This window comes from Cynocephalus volans, chromosome 15, assembly GCF_027409185.1.
Source record: "Cynocephalus volans isolate mCynVol1 chromosome 15, mCynVol1.pri, whole genome shotgun sequence".
Lineage (NCBI taxonomy): Eukaryota > Metazoa > Chordata > Mammalia > Dermoptera > Cynocephalidae > Cynocephalus > Cynocephalus volans.
The window spans coordinates 49528433-49548497 of record NC_084474.1 but is presented as its reverse complement, the minus strand read 5'-3'; the positions used below and the strand labels follow the sequence as shown (position 1 = coordinate 49548497).

The 20065-nt window shown below is 36.5% G+C and overlaps 1 protein-coding gene across 1 annotated transcript in view; it reads left to right on the top strand.

Moving 5' to 3' along the window:
* The window catches only part of RAD54B (RAD54 homolog B), an 89011-nt gene that overhangs the window by 54107 nt on the left and 14839 nt on the right, over window positions 1-20065 (top strand). Inside the window, exons 5-10 of the mRNA XM_063080002.1 lie at window positions 4256-4418; window positions 6948-7173; window positions 7823-8030; window positions 10420-10559; window positions 12857-13147; window positions 17744-17919. Coding sequence (XP_062936072.1) covers window positions 4256-4418; window positions 6948-7173; window positions 7823-8030; window positions 10420-10559; window positions 12857-13147; window positions 17744-17919 — 1204 coding nt within the window. The remainder of the gene's footprint in view (window positions 1-4255; window positions 4419-6947; window positions 7174-7822; window positions 8031-10419; window positions 10560-12856; window positions 13148-17743; window positions 17920-20065) is intronic.

Below are 20065 nucleotides of genomic sequence, written 5' to 3'. Positions count from 1 at the left end.
ACCTCTGTGACTGCTCAGTTGGCCTCTAGTGCCTTGTGTGTATGGTTGCCTCGGTTCTTGGGCCTCTCCGGGGAGCCACCTTTCTGGTCAGCTTGGACTCTGCTGGGCTGCTGGATCACGTACCACTGGGTGTTTGTTCTCTGTTGAGTTTTCAGTTCCCGTGCAGGACTTCTCCCTGTTCCGTGTGCTCTGGCCTAGGCTGTTGGATCGTGCAGTGGCGACCCCACAGGGTGCGTGGTTTCTGTCGAGTCTCCGCCTCCCTGGCCGCACGTCTCCCCACTCTGTGCGCACTGTGCTGGGCTGGGACGTGTCTTCTGCAACCCTCGTCTATCAGCTGGGCCTTCAAGACCCTGCTCGGCACCGCCTCGCCCAGGAAGTCTACCAGGTTTCTGCTAGGCACAGATGACCGGTTGCTCTGGGTGCCTTTGTAGCACTGTGTAGATCTTTCTCGGGACTTGTTCATCTTTGTATCCCCCCGGCATAGACCGAGTCTAGCGCCCGCCTGCAGTCAGCTCTCCGGCAGGTTCAAGCAGACTTGGGAACTCTCCTACCACACTATTCCCAACCAGAAATTGGTTAGGCGTTTTTCCAAACTGGTGGCCGCAGAGATGGTATCTGCCTCCCTGTAACAGGAAGTTTACCGGGGGCTGGAGTCCAGGGTGTGGTGGAGTGACAGTTGGCCCCGCCTGTACTTCCTTGCCCTCCCAACACTGGCTGGGGACGCCCCATGCCACCAGCCCCGCCAGAGAACCGTGGAGGGAGTGGGAGGGGAGGCCAGTCCGCAGGCCCCGGGAAGCCCTGCGCCAGGGCAAGCAAGTGGGAAGGCTCAGTGAGGATCCGAGCCGGGCCGGAGCTGCCACCCCTTGGGAAAATGGAGGCAGACCCGGGGCAGTGAGTGGCCCGGTGATGCAGGCGGAAGCCGGGTGGGCGTCAGCCCCCCCGAGCAGGGCCGGGCCAGGGGTCACTCACAGGCCTGTGCCAGGTCGGGCGCTCACTCTCTGCCTCTGGTTTGTTGCCTTCCCCGTTCTCGGCCGCCGCCACCTCGGGCTGCTCGCTCGGTCCCGCGGCGCAGCTCGGGCACTCCCAGGAATCTTCTTTTATGCCGGCCTGAAATCTCGAATCCTGAATAGGGCAACTCCGGCCTCCGGGATCCTGTCTGCATCCACAGCAGCCCTGGCGCTGTGTTCCCTGTTTAGCGACTCGCTTTTGCAGCTACGGAACAGTTCTTTTCCTGCTCCATTCTTTAAAGCTGTTGCCTGTAAATGAGGCAGCCTCTCCTGCTGAGGGCAAAGTGGCGTTCAGCCCCCACGACCGGCCACCAGCAGCGGTCCTCCCTTAAGAGACGGCAAGAGGAAAGTCCACAAGTTTCCCGGCTGCCTGAGGCCCAGTGGCCGCCTTTTCCACCTCAGCTACTCCGTGCCAACCGCCGTAGCCACCGCCATCTTGAAACCCCCCTTGAATTTTCTCTCTTTTTATTAAAATGTTTTGTCTGTCCCACTGGCTCTTTTTTAAATTTATTTTTATTTTAAAAATTTTTATTGAATCAAAATTGATTATACATATTTTGGGGGTTCAACATTGAGATATGTTGATCAAATCAATATTCCTAGCATATAATTGTTACAGATGTTATTTATTGTATATGCCCCTTGTCCATTCTCTCCCCCTCCCTTTCTCCCTCTCCTCTGACCCTTCTAATTACCCTAGATTTCTTCTTTCCTTCTGAAAGAATAGTGGTTATTCTGTTGATTTGTTGCCTAGATGATCTGTCCAATGTTGAGAGGTGTGTTCAGGTCCCCAAGTATTATCATAGAGAACATGATGCTTCTGTCACTCTGAAATGGGCTTTGTGGAGAGAGAGAGATCCTCTTCTTTTCTTTGGTCTCTGCTGGTGACTTTCTTTTTGTCAATGCACTCCAGTGGCTGGCAGACCATCTGCGGGGTGGTTGTGGTGTCTAGCCACTTTCGCGGCAGCCATGGTTATTGCGGTGGCTGTGGTGGGCCACCCACATGGAGGTGATGTTTTTGGCATGTTCCTTGGTGCTGGCAGTATGCCTGGTTGAGGGGAGTGTCTCGGTCCCTGGCTCCACTCCTTGGGACCACGGGCGGGCCCCAAGGCGCTGGTGCAGTGTGCCTGGTTCTAGGAGGGGGCTCTAGTCCGTGGCTCCATACCTTGAGTCCCTGGGTGGACACTGAGGTGCTGGTATGGTGTGCCTGGTCGTGGGAGGGGGGTCCGGTCCCGTTCTCTATGCCTCGGGTCCCTGGGTGGGCCTGAGGCGTTGGTGTTATGCCTGGATATGAGAGTGGTGTCTGGTCCCTGGCTCCAAGTCTCATGTCCTCTGGTGGGCCCCAAGGAGCTGGTAGTATGCCTGGACTGGAACTAATTTTTTGTCCTTTGCTTACTTCTAAAATGGGGGAACTTCCCGTGGGAACCAGTATTTGAGCTCTGTGGTCGAGCTAAACCACTGGCTCTTTGAACGACCCTTCTCCTCTTTCTTCTCCTTTCCCTTTGCCTTCCTATTATATAATGAAGGGCTGTGAAGAACTAAAAAGAATATTGTGCTTATTCAGAAACCTGAGTTAGAGTTGTGATTTTGTCACTGAACTGGTTCTTTGAGCTCTTGGGTAGTCACTTACATCGCTAATGTTTTGCCTCCTCATATGTAAAATGCGGGTCCTGATAACCACCATAGAGATTTAGAAGTGCCTATTGTATATTCTGTCCAATAAATATTTCTTGAGTGAGTGAATGAAAAATTTTATTGTGACATTTATGTGTGTGTATGTGTATGTAAGTGAATATACATGTGTCATGTCAGTGTATTTGTGTGTATATGTATATATGTGTATATAAATGGAAGCACTTTGTGTAAATGGTAAATGGTTGATTATTCTCATTTCTCTTACCATGTCAAAGATAGTATTAGGTTGTAGACTTAAAATTAATGCATGAGAGATTTTGTTAGCATTAAATGATGCCTCATCATTGTGAAGATAAAGGGGCATCTTAAAATTTGAGCTGGTGTCCCATTATTGTGGCTGTTTACGTTTTATCTGTCTTGAAGATGGCCTTTTGTTAGATGACTTATGATCCTTCCTTTGGTTCTTCTTGCTTGAGCAGTATGTGATTTTTCACCTCTATCTTCTTTTTTTCCCAATGTCCTTTTATAAAGATCCACAGAGTACACTTTTGCTTTGCTACAGGGATATTGAGGAAGGCCAAGGACTAAATTTTCCATTTTCACTTCCTAATCCCTTACCTGACGGGAATTTACCTCAAAGATGAAAATTCCTTTCAGTTACTGAGAAACTTAGGAAGATACACAGAAAACTTGTCCTCTGAGTAATTGCTAATGGTAAACATGACCAAACTCTCATTCCTGTGACTACATATTTCCACATTAATAGGTATTTATTTAACCTCCTGGAACCTATTTTCATCTCCCCTTCTCATCTCCTTCCTTTGTCTTTTTGTTTATTTTTTTGATCTAATTCAGTTTTTAACCATGATATGGACATACAAATATGCCCCAACAATAATTTTGAAAAGTTTGTTATCTGACTTCAGATTTATCAGTTGAGACCTGCCTTGTAGTTATATTTAATTTTACCTTTTTTGGGTGATATTTTAGTGAATCTTTTAAATTGTGTTAGCATATTTCTAAAGAATTACATTTTTATTCAATGGTTACTTCATGCCGCTTTGCAAAGGTTCATGGAGAAATATTGGTGGACAAGTCAATGGAAAATTTATCATCCTTTCTCAGTTCTGATTAATAAAGAGTTATGGTCATTGTTAGTGTGTATTGGACTGAAAATAAAGAGAGCCTTTATGTTAAGTTTGGGGAGACTTTTTGAGCACTGGCAAATGCATCTTGGCAAAATTCCAACTGTGCTTTCAGCTGGGAATAGTTCTCTTTCCTTTGAATACTGAACTATTGAATGTTGTGCCTGACTGAATTCCTTATTAGACGATAGTGAATTTCAGTGGTTTTGAAGCACTTTTGGGCAAACAGAATTTGGAAAGCTCTTTGTACTTCTTTGCATTAAATCTTACACCAGTAAGGCATGAGATTTTCTTTTTTAATTTTGTACCCTTTCATAGCATTAGTGTTACTAAATTTCAGATTTTCTTTAGCCGTAAATGATGACAATTTTTTTTTGGTTCTAAAGAGTAATGAAAACAAGATAATGTAGTTGTTGATGAAGTGAAATTACAATACATTTATAATTGTACGTTTACCTTTTTTTTAAGATTCCCTTGTTATGCCACGACCAGACAGGAATCATCAGTGGATGTTTAATAAGAACTGTTTCCCTCTTGTGGATGTAGTGATAGATCCTCACCTTGTATATCACCTTCGACCACATCAGAAAGAAGGAATCATATTTCTTTATGAATGTGTGATGGGAATGAGGTAGGCAAATAAATCATTTGTTTAGTCTAATCTGAGTTTGATTTAACCCATAACATAGCAATGGTTTCTTAAGAGCTTGCTATAATGAGTTTTGAGGGTACCCCGTGAATTTTAATTGATAGGAAAGGTGAATAGTACTTAATATATGCATTTATTCCAAAAGTGGTTCTCGATGGATGCCATGTGCCAGACATCCTGCTAGGAGGTGGCACACAGGAATCAGAACCATGGTCCTTTAACCTTAAGTAGTTCATAAAGTATTTGAGTAAACAGATACATACAGTCAACCTTAATGTGGTATAATAAGAGCTCTCTACTAGTATGATAAAGGATTACGGGAGCAAGTGGAAGAGGCTTTTAATTCTACATAAGAGAATTTTGGATAAAGATTTTTTTCTATCTCACCTCTACTTCTAAAAAAAGAAAAAATCATGTCCCTGCACCCCTTTTAAATTGAGTTTTCTGATTAAAGAATAGTAGTATCCTCTCTTAAAGATATTTTAGAAGACAAAAAAAACCTAGAAAGAAGAAAAAAAGAATCAAAGGCCCTTGCTAACATGTTGGTATATTTCCTTTCAGTCCTTTTTTTGATTTTTGTTTTGCTTTGTTTTTAATGCATAGGCTCTTGATTTTAAAATTTGTCATTTAAAGGGAGTTGGAAATATAAATTTCCCCCAACTTTAAGAACCCTTTGAATGATGACAGGAGGCTAAGGGAATATTATCTCCTGGAAGCTTTTAACTAGACTCATGTTCTCTCTCAAATATGCTTTTCCTTTTGGAGGTCTTATCTCAGTTGTCCTGCGAATCATCTATGATTTCTTCTCTCTTAACTTCTGAATATAATCAAACCTGAACTATTAATTATTTTAACCTTCTAAATATTATTTGATTTCTAATCTTTTCTGGCATCCCACTGCAGTGGCTCTAGTAACTAATGTTGTTGGACAACGGCTCCTAGCTTATGTATGTGCTTCTGATGCTACTCAAATCTATCTACTTATAGCCACCGCCTTGAGTTTTCTGAAAAACAATTCTGAACATGGCATTCCCTTACTTAAAATTATTCAGAGAATCTCAGAACTTAGAGCAGTGTTTCCCTATTTGTGATGCTCACTCTGCAGGAGGTTTGCGGGACCATTTTGAGGTGGTAAATGGGCAAGACTTGTTTTTTAATTTCAATAGTAGTATATTTAGTTAATGAATTATTAAAAAAAATAGCACATTAAAGTTTTTTCACAGATAAATCATGCTCAGAAAGTTTTATTTTCAAATAAATTTGATTTAAAAAATGAGTTGATTTGAAGAAAAATAATAAGTAATAACATATAGTATCATATATATGGCAAAAAATTGTGATAGTCATGAAAGACTGATATTTGGGAGATGCTGATCTACAAGGTACAGTCTAAGCTCTCAAAGATAGGTATCTTCATCTTTAGTTTTCTACCTACCTTGCCAGCTTCATATTTTTGTATTTCCCTGCTTGGAATACAGTTCAAGTTCAGCTATATTGAACTTCCCAGTTAACATACTAAATTCCTATTTACCCTTTAAAATTCTGCTCATCTTCTCAGTGAGGCCATTCTACTCACTTTCTTACACCATGAAAAGATGGATTTGTGTTTTCTCTCTGCTTTTTACTATTATCTCATTTGTCTGACATTTAATCTTGTGTTGGCAAATTGTTGATCTAAAACAGTAATAGTGGCTGTAATTCATGTTTGTAATTTTTTTCTCTATACCTTGAAATGGAAAACATATAAAATTGCTCATTGGTTCTTATTTCTACTAGTAAGAAATACAATTAGCCAACAAATTATGCTTATATTTTTGGTAATATCCTTAATTCCCTTGGACTTTGTAACTTTAAAAAAAATACATATATATCACGTATTTCTAAGGGCTTAAAAAATATAAAGTTGTATAAAAATTTATGGTTTTATTAATAATATTCCTAATAATATTTAATTTTAAATTGCAGTCACTTAGTAGATCTATATGATAATAGATGCAAGTTATGTGTGTTAGGTTAAGTATTTGGTGTTTCTTTTTTTATTTTTTACAATGCCAGGAGCTGCTTTGGTTGAAGACTTCATTTACTGCCAGAGAATCATAAATACAGCTCAGTATGTCTTACTGATTAAAGTCACAATATATTTTAAGCCGTTTTGATATCTAATACTGAAACTGGTAAAAATTGCTCAACTGTTAGTGATGAGAAACACAGTTATAGTTAAATTATACAAATGTAGATATAAAATTGGGATTCATTTCTAATCTCTAAATATGTAACAGATGATTTAGATTCAACCCTCTCATTTCAGATTTATGCTTTGGTAAGTTAGGTGGCAATATATAATGGATATAATTATCAAAGACAAAAAAGATGTGTAGTAAATCAGCTGAATGAAGTACTAGAAGAGCCTTCAGTGTCATAATTACAAATATCAGTTTCTGGTTCTTGATGATTTTAGGGACATAAGTATTTTTCTGTTGTGATTAAAGGAAATACAATTATTTGTCACAGAATGAATGGCAGATGTGGAGCTATTCTTGCTGATGAAATGGGTTTAGGGAAAACATTGCAATGCATTTCGCTCATCTGGACCCTACAGTGTCAGGGACCTTATGGAGGCAAGGCAGTAATAAAGAAGACACTTATTGTCACACCTGGAAGCTTGGTGAATAATTGGAGGAAAGAATTTCAAAAATGGCTAGGAAGTGAAAGGATCAAGATATTTACTGTTGATCAGGTAAGAGACTTTTAAAAGTTTAGCCTTAGTCATTTTTTAAATTTCCAACTTTTTAAATCAATAGTTCAGTTTTTACTCTTCGCATTACAGTTTTTCAAGTGTATGTAATTCCTCAACTCCTTTGCACAGAAGTGGAGTCTTGGATACATTTTGGTTTTGAATTGTTATGGACTAACTGTTTGCGTCCCCCCAAAATTCATATGTTGAAGACTTAACTCTCAATATAATGGTATTAAAAGAGAGTGCCTTTGGAAGGAAATTAGATTTAGATGAGGTCATGAAGGTGGAGCCCCATGATGGGCCTAGTGCTTTTGTAAGAAGAGGAAGAGAAACCAGAGCTTCCTTTCTACATGATGAGGGTACATCAAGAAGGCATCCCTCTGTAAGCCAGAAAGAGGGCCCTCACCAGAACCCGACCATGCTGGCATCTTGATCTTAGATTTTCCAGCCTTTAGAAGTATGAGAAATAAATGTCTGTTTTTTAAGCCACCCAGTATATGGTATTTTGTTATGGCAACCTGAGCTGACTGAGACAGACAGAGTTAACATATCCTAATACTTGATAAGTGACTGTCAGGAATATGCTGCTTAAATTTTATTTCACACAGTTTCTGCTCATGATTTGTTAAATATTATCTTTTTTTCTCAGGACCACAAAGTTGAAGAATTTATCAAATCTACATTTTATTCTGTTCTTATCATCAGTTATGAAATGTTACTTCGTTCCTTGGATCAAATTAAGAATATAAAATTTAATCTTTTAATTTGTGATGAGGGACATCGTTTAAAGAACAGTGCTATTAAGACAACTACAGCCCTCATTAGCCTCTCTTGTGAGAAAAGAATAATTCTAACTGGTCAGTATTCACTTTGGAGAAGATATGATGAAATTTTTGCCTAGCGAACACATAAGACTTGTAATATGATGCTTGACATCCAAAGAACTGGTGGTGTTAGATGGAATTCATACTAAAAACCTGTGTTAATTGAGTCTTGGTAAGATTCTGAATCTTCAAATCACTATGTAATTTTCTGCAGTCCAGATTTTGATGTTTTTGTGGAATAAACACAATGGTATCATAGTAGAGACTATAGGAGAGGGGCTGGACAGCCTGTGCTTGGTTCCTGAGTCTAACATTTACAGCTGTGCTACTTTGGGCAAGTTATTTAACTTCTTTGTACCTCAATTTTCTTATCTGTGAAATAGGGATAATAATACATTACAACTACTTGATAGTGTTGTTGTTAGGGTCAAAGGAGTTAATCCATGTAAATTTCTTGGAAGACTACCTGACACTTGGTAAGTGTTCCAGTCAGTTATTTTTATATTTATATGCTACATGTGCGTGGTTTAATACACAAACTCTTTACTACATCTATCATTGGCAAAAAGGACAGAATTACCAGGACTGGCTTGCATTAATCATTTGGGATTGGATGAATGTCTGGAAGCCAACTGCAGTGATCCTTATATCTTCTTTTCCCTCTTTCCTTCTTGCCTTTCCATTCTCCCTATCTATACTTTTCATCACCATGTATATTCTTTTTTTATTTTTAATTTTTATTTATTTTTAATTTTAACTTCTCAATATACATTGTAGTTGATTTTCATGACCCTTTACCTGTTCCTCTTCCCCGCTTCCTCTCTCTCTTCTCCCTCCTACATCATATCTGTTCACTTGTCTTAAAAAGCTCAAGAAATTGTTGTGATTGTTGTGCCTTCTTCCCCGCTGCCTTTGTTTGTGTGTTTGTTTATTTATTTATTCTTAGCTCCCACAAATAAGTGAGAACATGTGTTATTTCTCTTTCTGTGCCTGACTTGTTTCACTTAATATAATATTCTGTGAGTTCATCCATGTTGTTGCGAATGGTAGTATTTCATTTTTTTTTATAGTACAGTAGAATTCCTTTGTGTAGATATGCCACAGTTTCCTTATCCACTCATCTGATGATGGACATTTGGACTGGTTCCAACTCTTGGCTATTGTAAATGGTGCTGCAATAAACATTAGAGTACAGGTATCCCTTCAGCATGATGATTTCCATTCATCTGGGTATATTCCCAGTAGTGGAATAGCTGGGTCATATGGTAGATCTATCTGTAATTGAGGCCTCCATCATCATGTATATTCTTTAAAGCCTCGACAAAATACATACCAACGTAAATATATTTCTCTAACTCTTTTGTTGATGTGTCTAAAAATTTAGAACTGATTGGATGTGTTAAATAAAAAGAAAAAAATTAGCAAGCACTGGTGCAACTTGGGGTGGACACATTAAGTTTTTAGGGGAGTGATCATTAAACTCCCTGACTTTATAAAATTCATGTTGTCTATGTTAATGAAATAAGTGCATTTTTATTTTATTGCATTCTATTATTTATATCGTTGGACAACTTTTCCTGGTCTGTTATTTGAAAGCTGTCTGAAATTATACAGTCAGACTATGCAAGTTTATATGTTTTTTTTTGACACTATTTATACTTATTGAAAAATGCTAATGTTTCTTTGAGAATTAGTTAGTCAAAAGTTATTGAGTATGTAACATATGCAGGATATATCAATCCATTACAATCTGTGTCAACCCTTAGGACAGTGAAGATCCCAATTTGACCCAATAACTTTGAAAGGTAATCATAATAGGTGCCATTTAATGAGTATTTACTGAGTGTCAGGCACTGTGTTGGGCACTTCACTTGCATTGTCTCTATTTTTCATTGTAATTCCACCAGGAAATTATTATCTTTGTACTTTTATAAATGAAAAAAAGTACTGAGTTTAACTTAAAGAGCTTAAACAATTTGTCCAGAGTCACACAGTTATCACAATATTAAAATTGCTAAAGTTATGGAACATTATTGTGCTCTATGCACTGTTCTAAGCATATTATATGGATCGACCTCTTTGATCCTTGCAACCTTATCACCATTTTACAAATAATAAATTAGTTTATGTAACTTGCTTGGGATTACTCATGGGGTAAGTGATACAGGTAGGATTTGAACCTAAGCACTCAAACTCCAGAGCCATTATGCTGTCCTACATAGGAATTTATTACAGAGTTAAAACCAGATTTTAAAATTTATGTGATTATTAATTTTATTTAAACTTGATTTGGCTGCATTTTCTCAGTTTTAGGGAATTTGCTTGTATTTATACCTCTTAGGGAAGAGAGTACAAAGTTCTATAAACACTTGTGATTGTAAAACACAAACTTGATCTTCTCATCACTTTTATCTCTCTTTAGGTACTCCAGTTCAGAATGATCTGCAAGAATTTTTTACGTTAATTAATTTTGTAAATCCGGGGATATTAGGCTCTTTGTCATCTTATAGGAAAATATATGAAGAACCCATCATTATATCGAGAGAACCTTCTGCTTCTGAGGTATAATTTAAAAAATAAAAAATAAGTTTAAAAAAACCCAATATGTTCAGGAAAATCATTCAAAGCTTAGGTATCATTTTAATTCAGAAAATTAAATTAATACAATGAATTCTCTTTTTCTCCACAGTCCTTCATCTTTTCCTGCATTCCATTCCTTATTTTAGAAAATAAGAAAATAAGGAATTCCTTATTTTAGAAAACCTGTCTAAAATTCATAAATAGGCACTTCACAAAGAATTATAAATGACAGTAAACATTTAAAAATGTTCATCCTTACTGGTATCGAAAACAGTAAACTAAAATAACCATGAAGTAACTTTTGTACTTTTCTATTGGTGTTTTAGTTGGTTGGATTTACATAGTAATAGCAAGTGTAGATATGAGTACCATCTTTTGCTGGTTGGAATGTAAATTAGCACAACTTGAGGAAAGTTTGGCAATGTGTATCAAAAGCCTTAAAATGGTGTATATCTTGTAGCCTGGCTATACTACTTTAAGGAATTTATTATAAAGAAATAATAGATTTATTTAAAGACTTAGCTATGAAGGTAAAAATTTTGAAAACAAAATAAAGGAAACAAACAAATATTTCTAAAGTTAGGCAAATGGTTGAATTATGGTCTACATGTTATATAGATATTATGTTTCATTGAATATGGTGCTGTCAGTTATAGGATATGTCATTATTTTATGTATATCTAAAGAAAATGTGCTATCAGTTATAACTGTAAGAAGTAATTGATTGTAATTGATGACAATAATGTAATTAGTTGTTACATTAATAACTGATAAATTACCATATCTTATTGATTCCAAGATATACATTTTTTCACACTTTAATTTCTATTTCAGAGAAATTTCTATTTCAGAGAAATTAAAGTGTGAAAAAATGTATATCTCAGAATCAATAAAATAATGGTAATTTGTTTTCAAGTATTTACTGAGCATTTTTCATGAACCAGGAATTATACAAAATAATGGTTTATGTGAATATTTAGTAGCATGGAAAATGTTCATGACATAATGTTTAGAAATAAGATTGCACTCATTTATTTATCCAGTACTTACATATTAAACACCTTAAGTAGACCAAAGTCTAAGTGCTGGATGCTGGGGAAAACTATTATGAGCCAAACTGATTGGTTCCTTGTTTGAATAGAACTTTATAGTTTGAGATCCTGTTTTTGTTTCAAATAAAAATAAAACATTAAATATATTTGCATATGCATGCAAAGAAAAAAGACTGGAAAGATATACGTGTAAGTCTTGACAACAGTGGTTGTTTCTGGTTAGTTAAAATTGGTTTTAATTTTCTTGTTTTTGCATAACTATTTTCTGACCTTTTAGTGAATTTATTTTGTAATAAAGATTAAAAATAGTTTTTAAAATGTAAGGGAAATTTTCTATGACTTATATAGGAACAAATGTATACATATGGGATTTATTTTAAGCTTCACTACGAAGTTCTGTATACACTCAGAAGATTCTATATAAAGAAATTAAACATATAACTTATTCATACTGTGTTTTGGCTTGAAAGTGTACTGTTATTTAATGAACAATGTGTAATGATTTTGAAAGAATCAGCAGTATCCTGTGCCAGTAATTTCTTGTAGGCTTTATTTTAAGGTCAATAAATAACTTGTTAAAATACTTGCTTTCAAGAATTTGCTGTGTCAGTTCTTTGCTGTTGATTTTAAGAGTATGCACCATTGCAGTCATCACATAAAAGCTTATTTCGGAATAATTTAGTTTGTAAATTTTTGATTTCTGATGGTTCTTCATGGTGCCAGTAGTCAAACAAAGAAGGATCCAGGAGACTGTGGCTTTGCCCAATTGAATGATCATGCTCAACGCTTAAAGAGATCATGGTTGGTTTTTCTGTTCCCATATTTGTATTTCATTTCTTCTGTTAAAAAAATCTAATGGGAAACAATTAGTAAGTGCTTTATCATTATAAGATTTTTTTTTGACCGGTAAGGAGATCGCAACCCTTGGCTTGGGTGTCGTTTGCACCGCGCTCAGCCAGTGAGGGCACCGGCCATCGCTATACAGGATCCAAACCCGCGGCCTTGGTGCTATCAGCACTGTACTCTCCCGCGTGAGCCACGAGGCCGGCCCCATTATAAGATTTTTAATATTCATTTTTTTTTTTGTACGTAGATATAATATTAAATAGGACTCTTTTTATTACTTTTATTTTTATTTTTACTTTTTTAAAATTTTATTTTGTCGATATACAACTGCAAGTATTTTTGTATATAACACTTTTATTTAAGTCTGTTATTTTTCCGTAGGAAGAAAAGGAGTTAGGAGAGAGAAGAGCAGCTGAACTTACTTGCCTCACCGGGCTCTTTATCCTTAGAAGAACCCAGGAAGTCATAAATAAATATCTTCCACCTAAAATAGAGAATGTAGTCTTTTGCCGACCAGGATCACTACAGATTGAGCTTTATCGAAAGCTGTTGAATTCTCAGGCTGTCAGGTTCTGTCTTCAAGGATTGTTGGAGAATAGTCCTCATTTAATATGTATAGGAGCTCTTAAAAAACTGTGCAATCACCCCTGCCTTTTGTTCAACTCTATAAAGGTAAGTAGTATGTGAAACTGTCAGGGAAATGAGATGAGAGTTCTATGGTATGTGAATCTAAGAGGGCAGATTGGGCCAATCCCTGGGGTTGCATTTGCAGGTTTTCAAAAAGTTCTGCAGCCTCTTCAGTATGGTTCCACCAGAGCTTATCCAGCCTTCTACTTGTTCTTCAGAGCATATCCACATTCCTAGAGCTGAACTAGGGATAAGATGGGTTTGAGGCACTGCCTTCTAGTGTTTGTGCCCCATGGCCTTTGGTACCTTTTCTAATACTTTGTCACGGTCTTTCTTCCTATTTTATGTTAATATAATCCATCAGTTTTAGTTGTTTGGTGCTAACAAATATGAAATTTACTATTAAAAATTTTTTTTTTTCTCATTATAAGAGTGATACATGATTGTTACATGAAATTTGGGAAATTCAGAAAATCACAAAGAAGAAAATAAAAATTATCTTAAGCTCTCCAGCTAGAGAAAATCATATTTTGGTATTACTACTAATAATATTAACTAATAGGTATTAAGCACTCCATGTACCAAACATTAAGTGCTTTTCTAGTGTTATTTTATTTATTCTTTACAAAACTCTATGGAATAGTACTATTGTTACAATCCCCATTTTTTGGTGAGGAAATGAGGGCTCAGAGATATGCATATAAAATCTTATTCTAGAGAAATTTAATTTTAACGATGCTATGCTCACTTTTAATCTAGTGTTTTTTTCAGTAAGTGTAAAATATTTCTAAATTAAATAGCTTCTTCAAGTATGATTTGTAATGACTACATAGTTGAGCTATTTGGATATTTATTGAACATAAGGCAGTTTGGAATATAATAAGAGTTTTCTATTTTGTAGTGAGATCTGTGTGTCAGTACTCACTCTACTACTTACTAATTCTTTAGCTACGGGCAAGTTTAACCATGGTTAAGTTATATTTGTGAGCCTTAATTTTCTTATCTGAGAAGCAGAGACAATTAATAACTTCCTAGTAATGTTGTAACAATTTGAAAAGAAATTATGGAAAGAACCTAGCAGAATGGCTGGCTATAGAAGTTATACAATAACTATTAATACCCTGTTATTCCCAACTCACCCTGTATTAGTCCGTTTCTGTTGCTTATAACAAAATACACAGAACTGAGTAATTTATAAAGAAAATTAAATTTATTGCTTACACTTTCTGAGGCTCGGAAGTCCAAAGTCCAGGGAACACATCTGGTGAGAGCCTTGGTGGTGGCGATAGTGATGGCAGAGTATCACATTGTGAAAATAGTGGAGCAGAGAGAGACTAACCTCCTCATGCACTCTCCTTTTAAAGCCCTCAGAACCACGCCTCGACCACCATTATTATTCCATTCACTATGGCATGGTCCTACAATCTAATCAACTCTTCAAGGCCCCCACCTTTCAATTACCATAATAGGATTTCCCACCCTCAACAGTGACAGTGGGAATTAAGCTTCTAATATATGAAGTTGGGGGGGACACAATTCAGCCAATCTACAGCACTCCCTGAACAATTTTATTCTTTATTTTTTTCTTTAAACAGTAAAACCATAATTTACTGAAAAATAACCCCTGAGACCAAAAACTGTAGGTGCTATGTTATGCTTGAAGTAATTAATTATGTTCTTAGCAAATGAAGTATTCTACCAGAATTCTTCAAGTTTATCCTACAATGGATTATATTTACTTAGCTTGTCATAGAAGTCAAGTTTGTGTAACTCTGCGGTAGGCAGGATTATAATAATTTATTAAGCAACTTTTAAAGAATCATTCTATATACAATGATAAAAATCAAACCCTTCTGGCATGACGCCTAGCAAAAATAGATGCCAAAAGTTCTTTCTTAAAATGAAGACTTTTTGATGGCCTAGAATGTACCAGTTAATTTAGAATATCCTTGCACATTCTTGAAGAAAGCAGCAGGGGGCTCTGAGTGTTTCTCCATTGTTGCCACATGGCCACTAGTAATAGGCATACGATGCTACAAGCTTCAAATAGGGTGCATAATTTACAATCTGGGACTTATTCAAGAAAGCCTTTCTTCTAACATCATAGCAAAAATAAGAATCATTATAAAAGGGCTGAAATGAGCCTTCTACATGTATAAGTAACCTTTAATCAATGGTTTATGAATGTGTTCTTATTGAAACGAGGTTGTTTCCCAAGTTTAATCAAGGTGATAAGTCTCTTCAGAAAATGTGAATGAAATGAAATGTAATCAATAATAATATCATAACTCACAACCAAAGGGCGTTGGGTTACGTGGAGTCAGAGGAGGAAGTGTCCTAATTAGCTGATATGAGAAGACTGGTAAATCTCTATGATGGAGGTGATGCATCAGGCTGTCATAGCATAAGGATATTTATTATCCATTAGTTGCTTATTAATTAGCAATACGTATTATAATGTTTTGGGAAACTTTTAAAACTATACTTGTCCAGGCCTCAGCACGTGGGCTGATTTAGAATTTATGATACTAGGACCCAGACATGAAGATTTTAAAAGCTTTCCCAAGTGGTTCTGGTGATGTGTTCCTAGTTAAGAACTTGTGTATTAAGGTCACCCGTCTCCTTTGTATTCTGATTTAATACACACCATATAACCTTCTGCTAATGATTTTCTTCCCCTGTGGACCTTCTTTCATAGGACAGAATGCATAGACCAATTGGTTTAAATGGGCAGTTCTCATTTGTAGGTCAATACATAGTCATTCTGACTTATTCAATCGCTTAATTTGGTTAGCTATGAATTATTTCACTAGAGTTTAAGCATATCCATGTTTCTGAACATGAAAAGCTGTGGACTAGACCCTGGGTCTGTGGCTCAGACCCTGGGTCTGTGACCCATTGATGACCTCTCCAAGTTGTAGTCGTTTTAGCAAACGCAACCCGAAACAGCCAGCAACTATCTCTTTCCACTCATATGTCCCTGTGATATCAGTATCTTAGGGTTCCAAGTATTTTTAATCAAGTAACATTACCTAAATATTGCTATATTTGGGCAATATGCCAAATTAAAATTAGTGCTTTCTGCCCAGCTTCTTTACTTTACAAGATTCATTACCCTTAAGGTGTTTCTAGTATTATTAACGATGGAATACAACACCCTTGAAAACATTAGGGAAGTATTTAAAAAGTATATAGTTAACTGCTCAATTAAATAAGGACAAAACTGAAGTGTACTGTGTAACCATAAAGGTTAAGACTCAATGCTAAAAAACACAGGCTATGAATAATCAAGTGGAATTTGCATTGGGTCTTCAAGTATTTGTAGGATTGAAATAATTGGGCAGAAAATGAGAAAGCATTCTAGGCAGGGGGTGTAGGTTGAACAAAGTTTCAAAAACAGCGATACATCTGGTAAATGTGGGTAAGTGTGAGAAGACCTGCCAATTCTAGGAATTTAACCTAAAAAGTGATACAGTCATTGATAGAGTTTGGACATGTTGTCCCTGCCAAAACTCATGTGGAAATCTGATCCTCAATGTGGCAGTGCTGGAAGCTGTTTGAGTCATGGAAGTGGATCCTTCATGAATGGATTAGTGCTCTCTCTAGGTGGGGGAGTAATTTGTTCTCACTCTGTTAGTTACCACAAGAACTGGTTGTTTAAAAGACCCCAGCACCTCCTCTCTCTCTCTTGCTTCCTCTCACCGTGTGATCTGCTTGTACCCGCCGGCTGCCTGCCACTTTCCACTGTGAGTTGAAGCAACTTGAATTCTGTGCCAGATGCCGCTGTCTCAGAATCGTAAGCCAAATAAGCCTCTTTTCCTTATAAATTACCCAGTTTTATTATCTGTTATAGCAGCAGCACAAAATGGACTAAGATAGTCATTAATAGCTCTAATCTCTAGTTATGTGTTCACATGTCAGCTAGCCAGTTTTGGAGAGGGAATTTCAGAGGTACTGATAATTACCTTGCCATAAAATTAATCTAAAAATGTGGTAAAATAAACAAAGTATTGTTTAAGAATAAATTTCTTTGTTAACTTATTTGTGAAATTGTTCCTTCTTACAGAAGAAACTGATAAATCAGATTAAGTAAATAAAGTATTGTGCTTTTTTAAAAAAAAATTTTTTCCCCCTATGTTAAAAGTTTCTCTCTCTTTTATTTTTTAAATTGTGCTTGTCTTTGAATATCACCTAGGAGGTGTTATGAAGCCCACAAATCAGGAGAGAAAAGTAATAGGGAGGAAAGGAGAGAGAGTAAAAGAGAAAAAGAAGTATCAGTGATGGGAAATGTCAAGGTTTTGGAGAGGGCAGATTTTCTATCAGTTTGTCCTTATTTCCCCTCCTTTCTTTTCTCTGCCCTCCACCGCCCATAGGTACATCTGGGAAATAATACGGCACTTGCAGGGTGAGGGTAACAGGTATTAGGAGGCTGCATTAGAACTGCTCCATAATTAACTCAGTAAAATGCATGTTAGTTTTTAAAGAAATGATCAAATCGTGACCTATAAAGATTTAAATTAACAGATTGGATGTTTCCAATAGCTTTAATCCTTATTATTTTTTTCTCTGTAATGTTAGCACTTTTTCTCCCAATTAAAAAAGCAATTATGAGTCAGTGTTAACAATCATCATTTTGAATAGGAAAAAGAATGTAGCTCAACTTGTGATGAAAATGAAGAAAGGAGTCTATACAAGGGCTTGTTAAATGTGTTCCCTGCTGATTACAACCCTCACCTGTTTACTGAGAAGGAGTCAGGAAAACTACAGGTGCTCTCAAAGCTCTTAGCAGTTATCCACAAACTTCGTCCTACTGAAAAGTAAGAGATCAATTTAATAAACTGCTTGTAAGTGCTCATGGAATTTTAGCTTGTACTGTGTGCTTATTTCTCCCCTCCCTTTTTAAGACAAGAAAACATTAAAAATAAGTTGTTTTCTTCCTTGGGGTATAGTCAGCTCCCAGTGTCTTGTAAACATATTTAAGTTTTTATTTAAGAAAAAATAAGTGTAAGTATATTTTTTAAAAAACCTGGTGATGTCTTTCTGTATATAACACAACTTGTATTTCAGTCTCCTTCAAAATCCTTTCTTTTACTGTCCCTTAAATGCTAATACTCCTTAGAGTTTTCTCTTTAACCTTCTCACTCTCAACACCCTTTCTGGGTGATCACCCATGTATTATTGATTGCAAATTTATATCTCTAGTCCAGTCCTCTCTTTTAATTTCCATATCTTTATTTCTAACTGTTTAATGGGCATCTAAAGCTATCTTGATGTCCTGTAGGGCTTCAAGTTTCACATGTCCAAAACCAGCTTTATCATTTCGCCATTGCAATTCTGATCTTTTCCCATTATTCCTTGGCTTGATGAATGGTACCATTATACAAGCAAGAAAGCTGGAAGTTATTCAAGAGTCACTTTTTTTCTTTACTTACTCAGCATTGTTAAGTCAGTAAATTCTGTTGATTTTATTTCTTAATCTCGGAATCTATTCCTTTCTTTCTGGTACTAAGATTTTTGCTTTGATTCTTATAATTACTGATTTGGGTTATGATGGTCTCTTAGGAACTACTTCTCTCTTACTTTTAACCCCATTACATACTCAACATTGTCCTAAATTATATTTCTGAAATATGAATGTGAACATACCAGTCATTTCCTTAAAAAATCATTCAAAGACTCCCAGTTGTCTTCCAGAAATTTCTGAACTCTAGCACATTGGTCAAGACTTCATGATATGGCCTTGATATGGCCTTTTCTTCCAGCCTCATCTCTCACTACTCTTTCACACTCATCATGTGGTCCAGTCATACCAAACTACCTGCAGAGCCTGTAATTTCCTCTAGTTCTTACCCTCTGCTCTTAGCTGTTACGAGTTCCTATGCCTGGCTATGAAGATTGTGACCCAGGTTGAATTTAAGAGTAAACTTTTATTTAGATTTCTAACTGTACCTTTTTTTTTTTTTTTTTTTTTTTTTTTTTTACTGTATCTTTTTTCCCCCTCTTATTTGAGGGAGGGATAGGTGGTGGTTGTTGGACAAAAGAAAATGAGTGAACAGATTTTTAGAGGAAGTGATATAAGGTTTGAACACAGGTATGATAATTTATTCTTGAACATGTTGTAGAGGTAAATTCCCTCTTGTTGGAGGAAGGAAGAAAGGAATGATAAAGAAAAATATATTACAATGATAAAAAAATTAAAATAATATTTGGGGGTAGGGGTTGAGATGGAGTTATTTTGACTGCTTGTCAGTTCCTAGGAAAACTGGATTCTGCCTTGTCCCATTAAAGAAAGTGCGGCACTTTGATTAGTGGCAAAGACTGGGTGGGTCTTTGTTCTGTTGCTTCACATTATCTGAAGATATGGCCCTTTCTTTTTTTGACAATTGTGGTAAAATACACATAACATAGATTTACCATCTTAACCATTTTTTAGTACAATTCACTAGTGTTAAGTACATTAACATTATTGTGCATCCAATCTCCAGAACTCTTCACCTTGCAAACAAAACTAAAACACTATATCCATTAAACCCTAACTCCCCATTATCCCCTCCCCTAGCCCCTGGCAACCACCCTTCTGTTTTCTGTCTGTGGATCTGACTACCCTAGATACATCATATAAGTGGAATCATATAGTATTTGTCTTTTTGTGACTGGCTTATCTCACTTAGCATAGTGTCCTCCAGGTTCATCTGTGTTGTAGTGTGTGTCAGAATTTTCTTCCTTTCTAAGTCTAAGTAATATTATATTTAATTGTATGTATATAACATATTTTGTTTATTTATCCATTGATGGACACTTGGGTTGCCTCCACCTTTTGGCTATTGTGAATAATGCTGCTATGAACATGGATGTACAAATATATTTTCAAGACCCTGCTTTAAGTTCTTTTGGGTATATTCTCAGAAGTGGAATTGTTGGATCATATGGTAATTCTATTTTTTTAACTTTTTTGAGGTACTG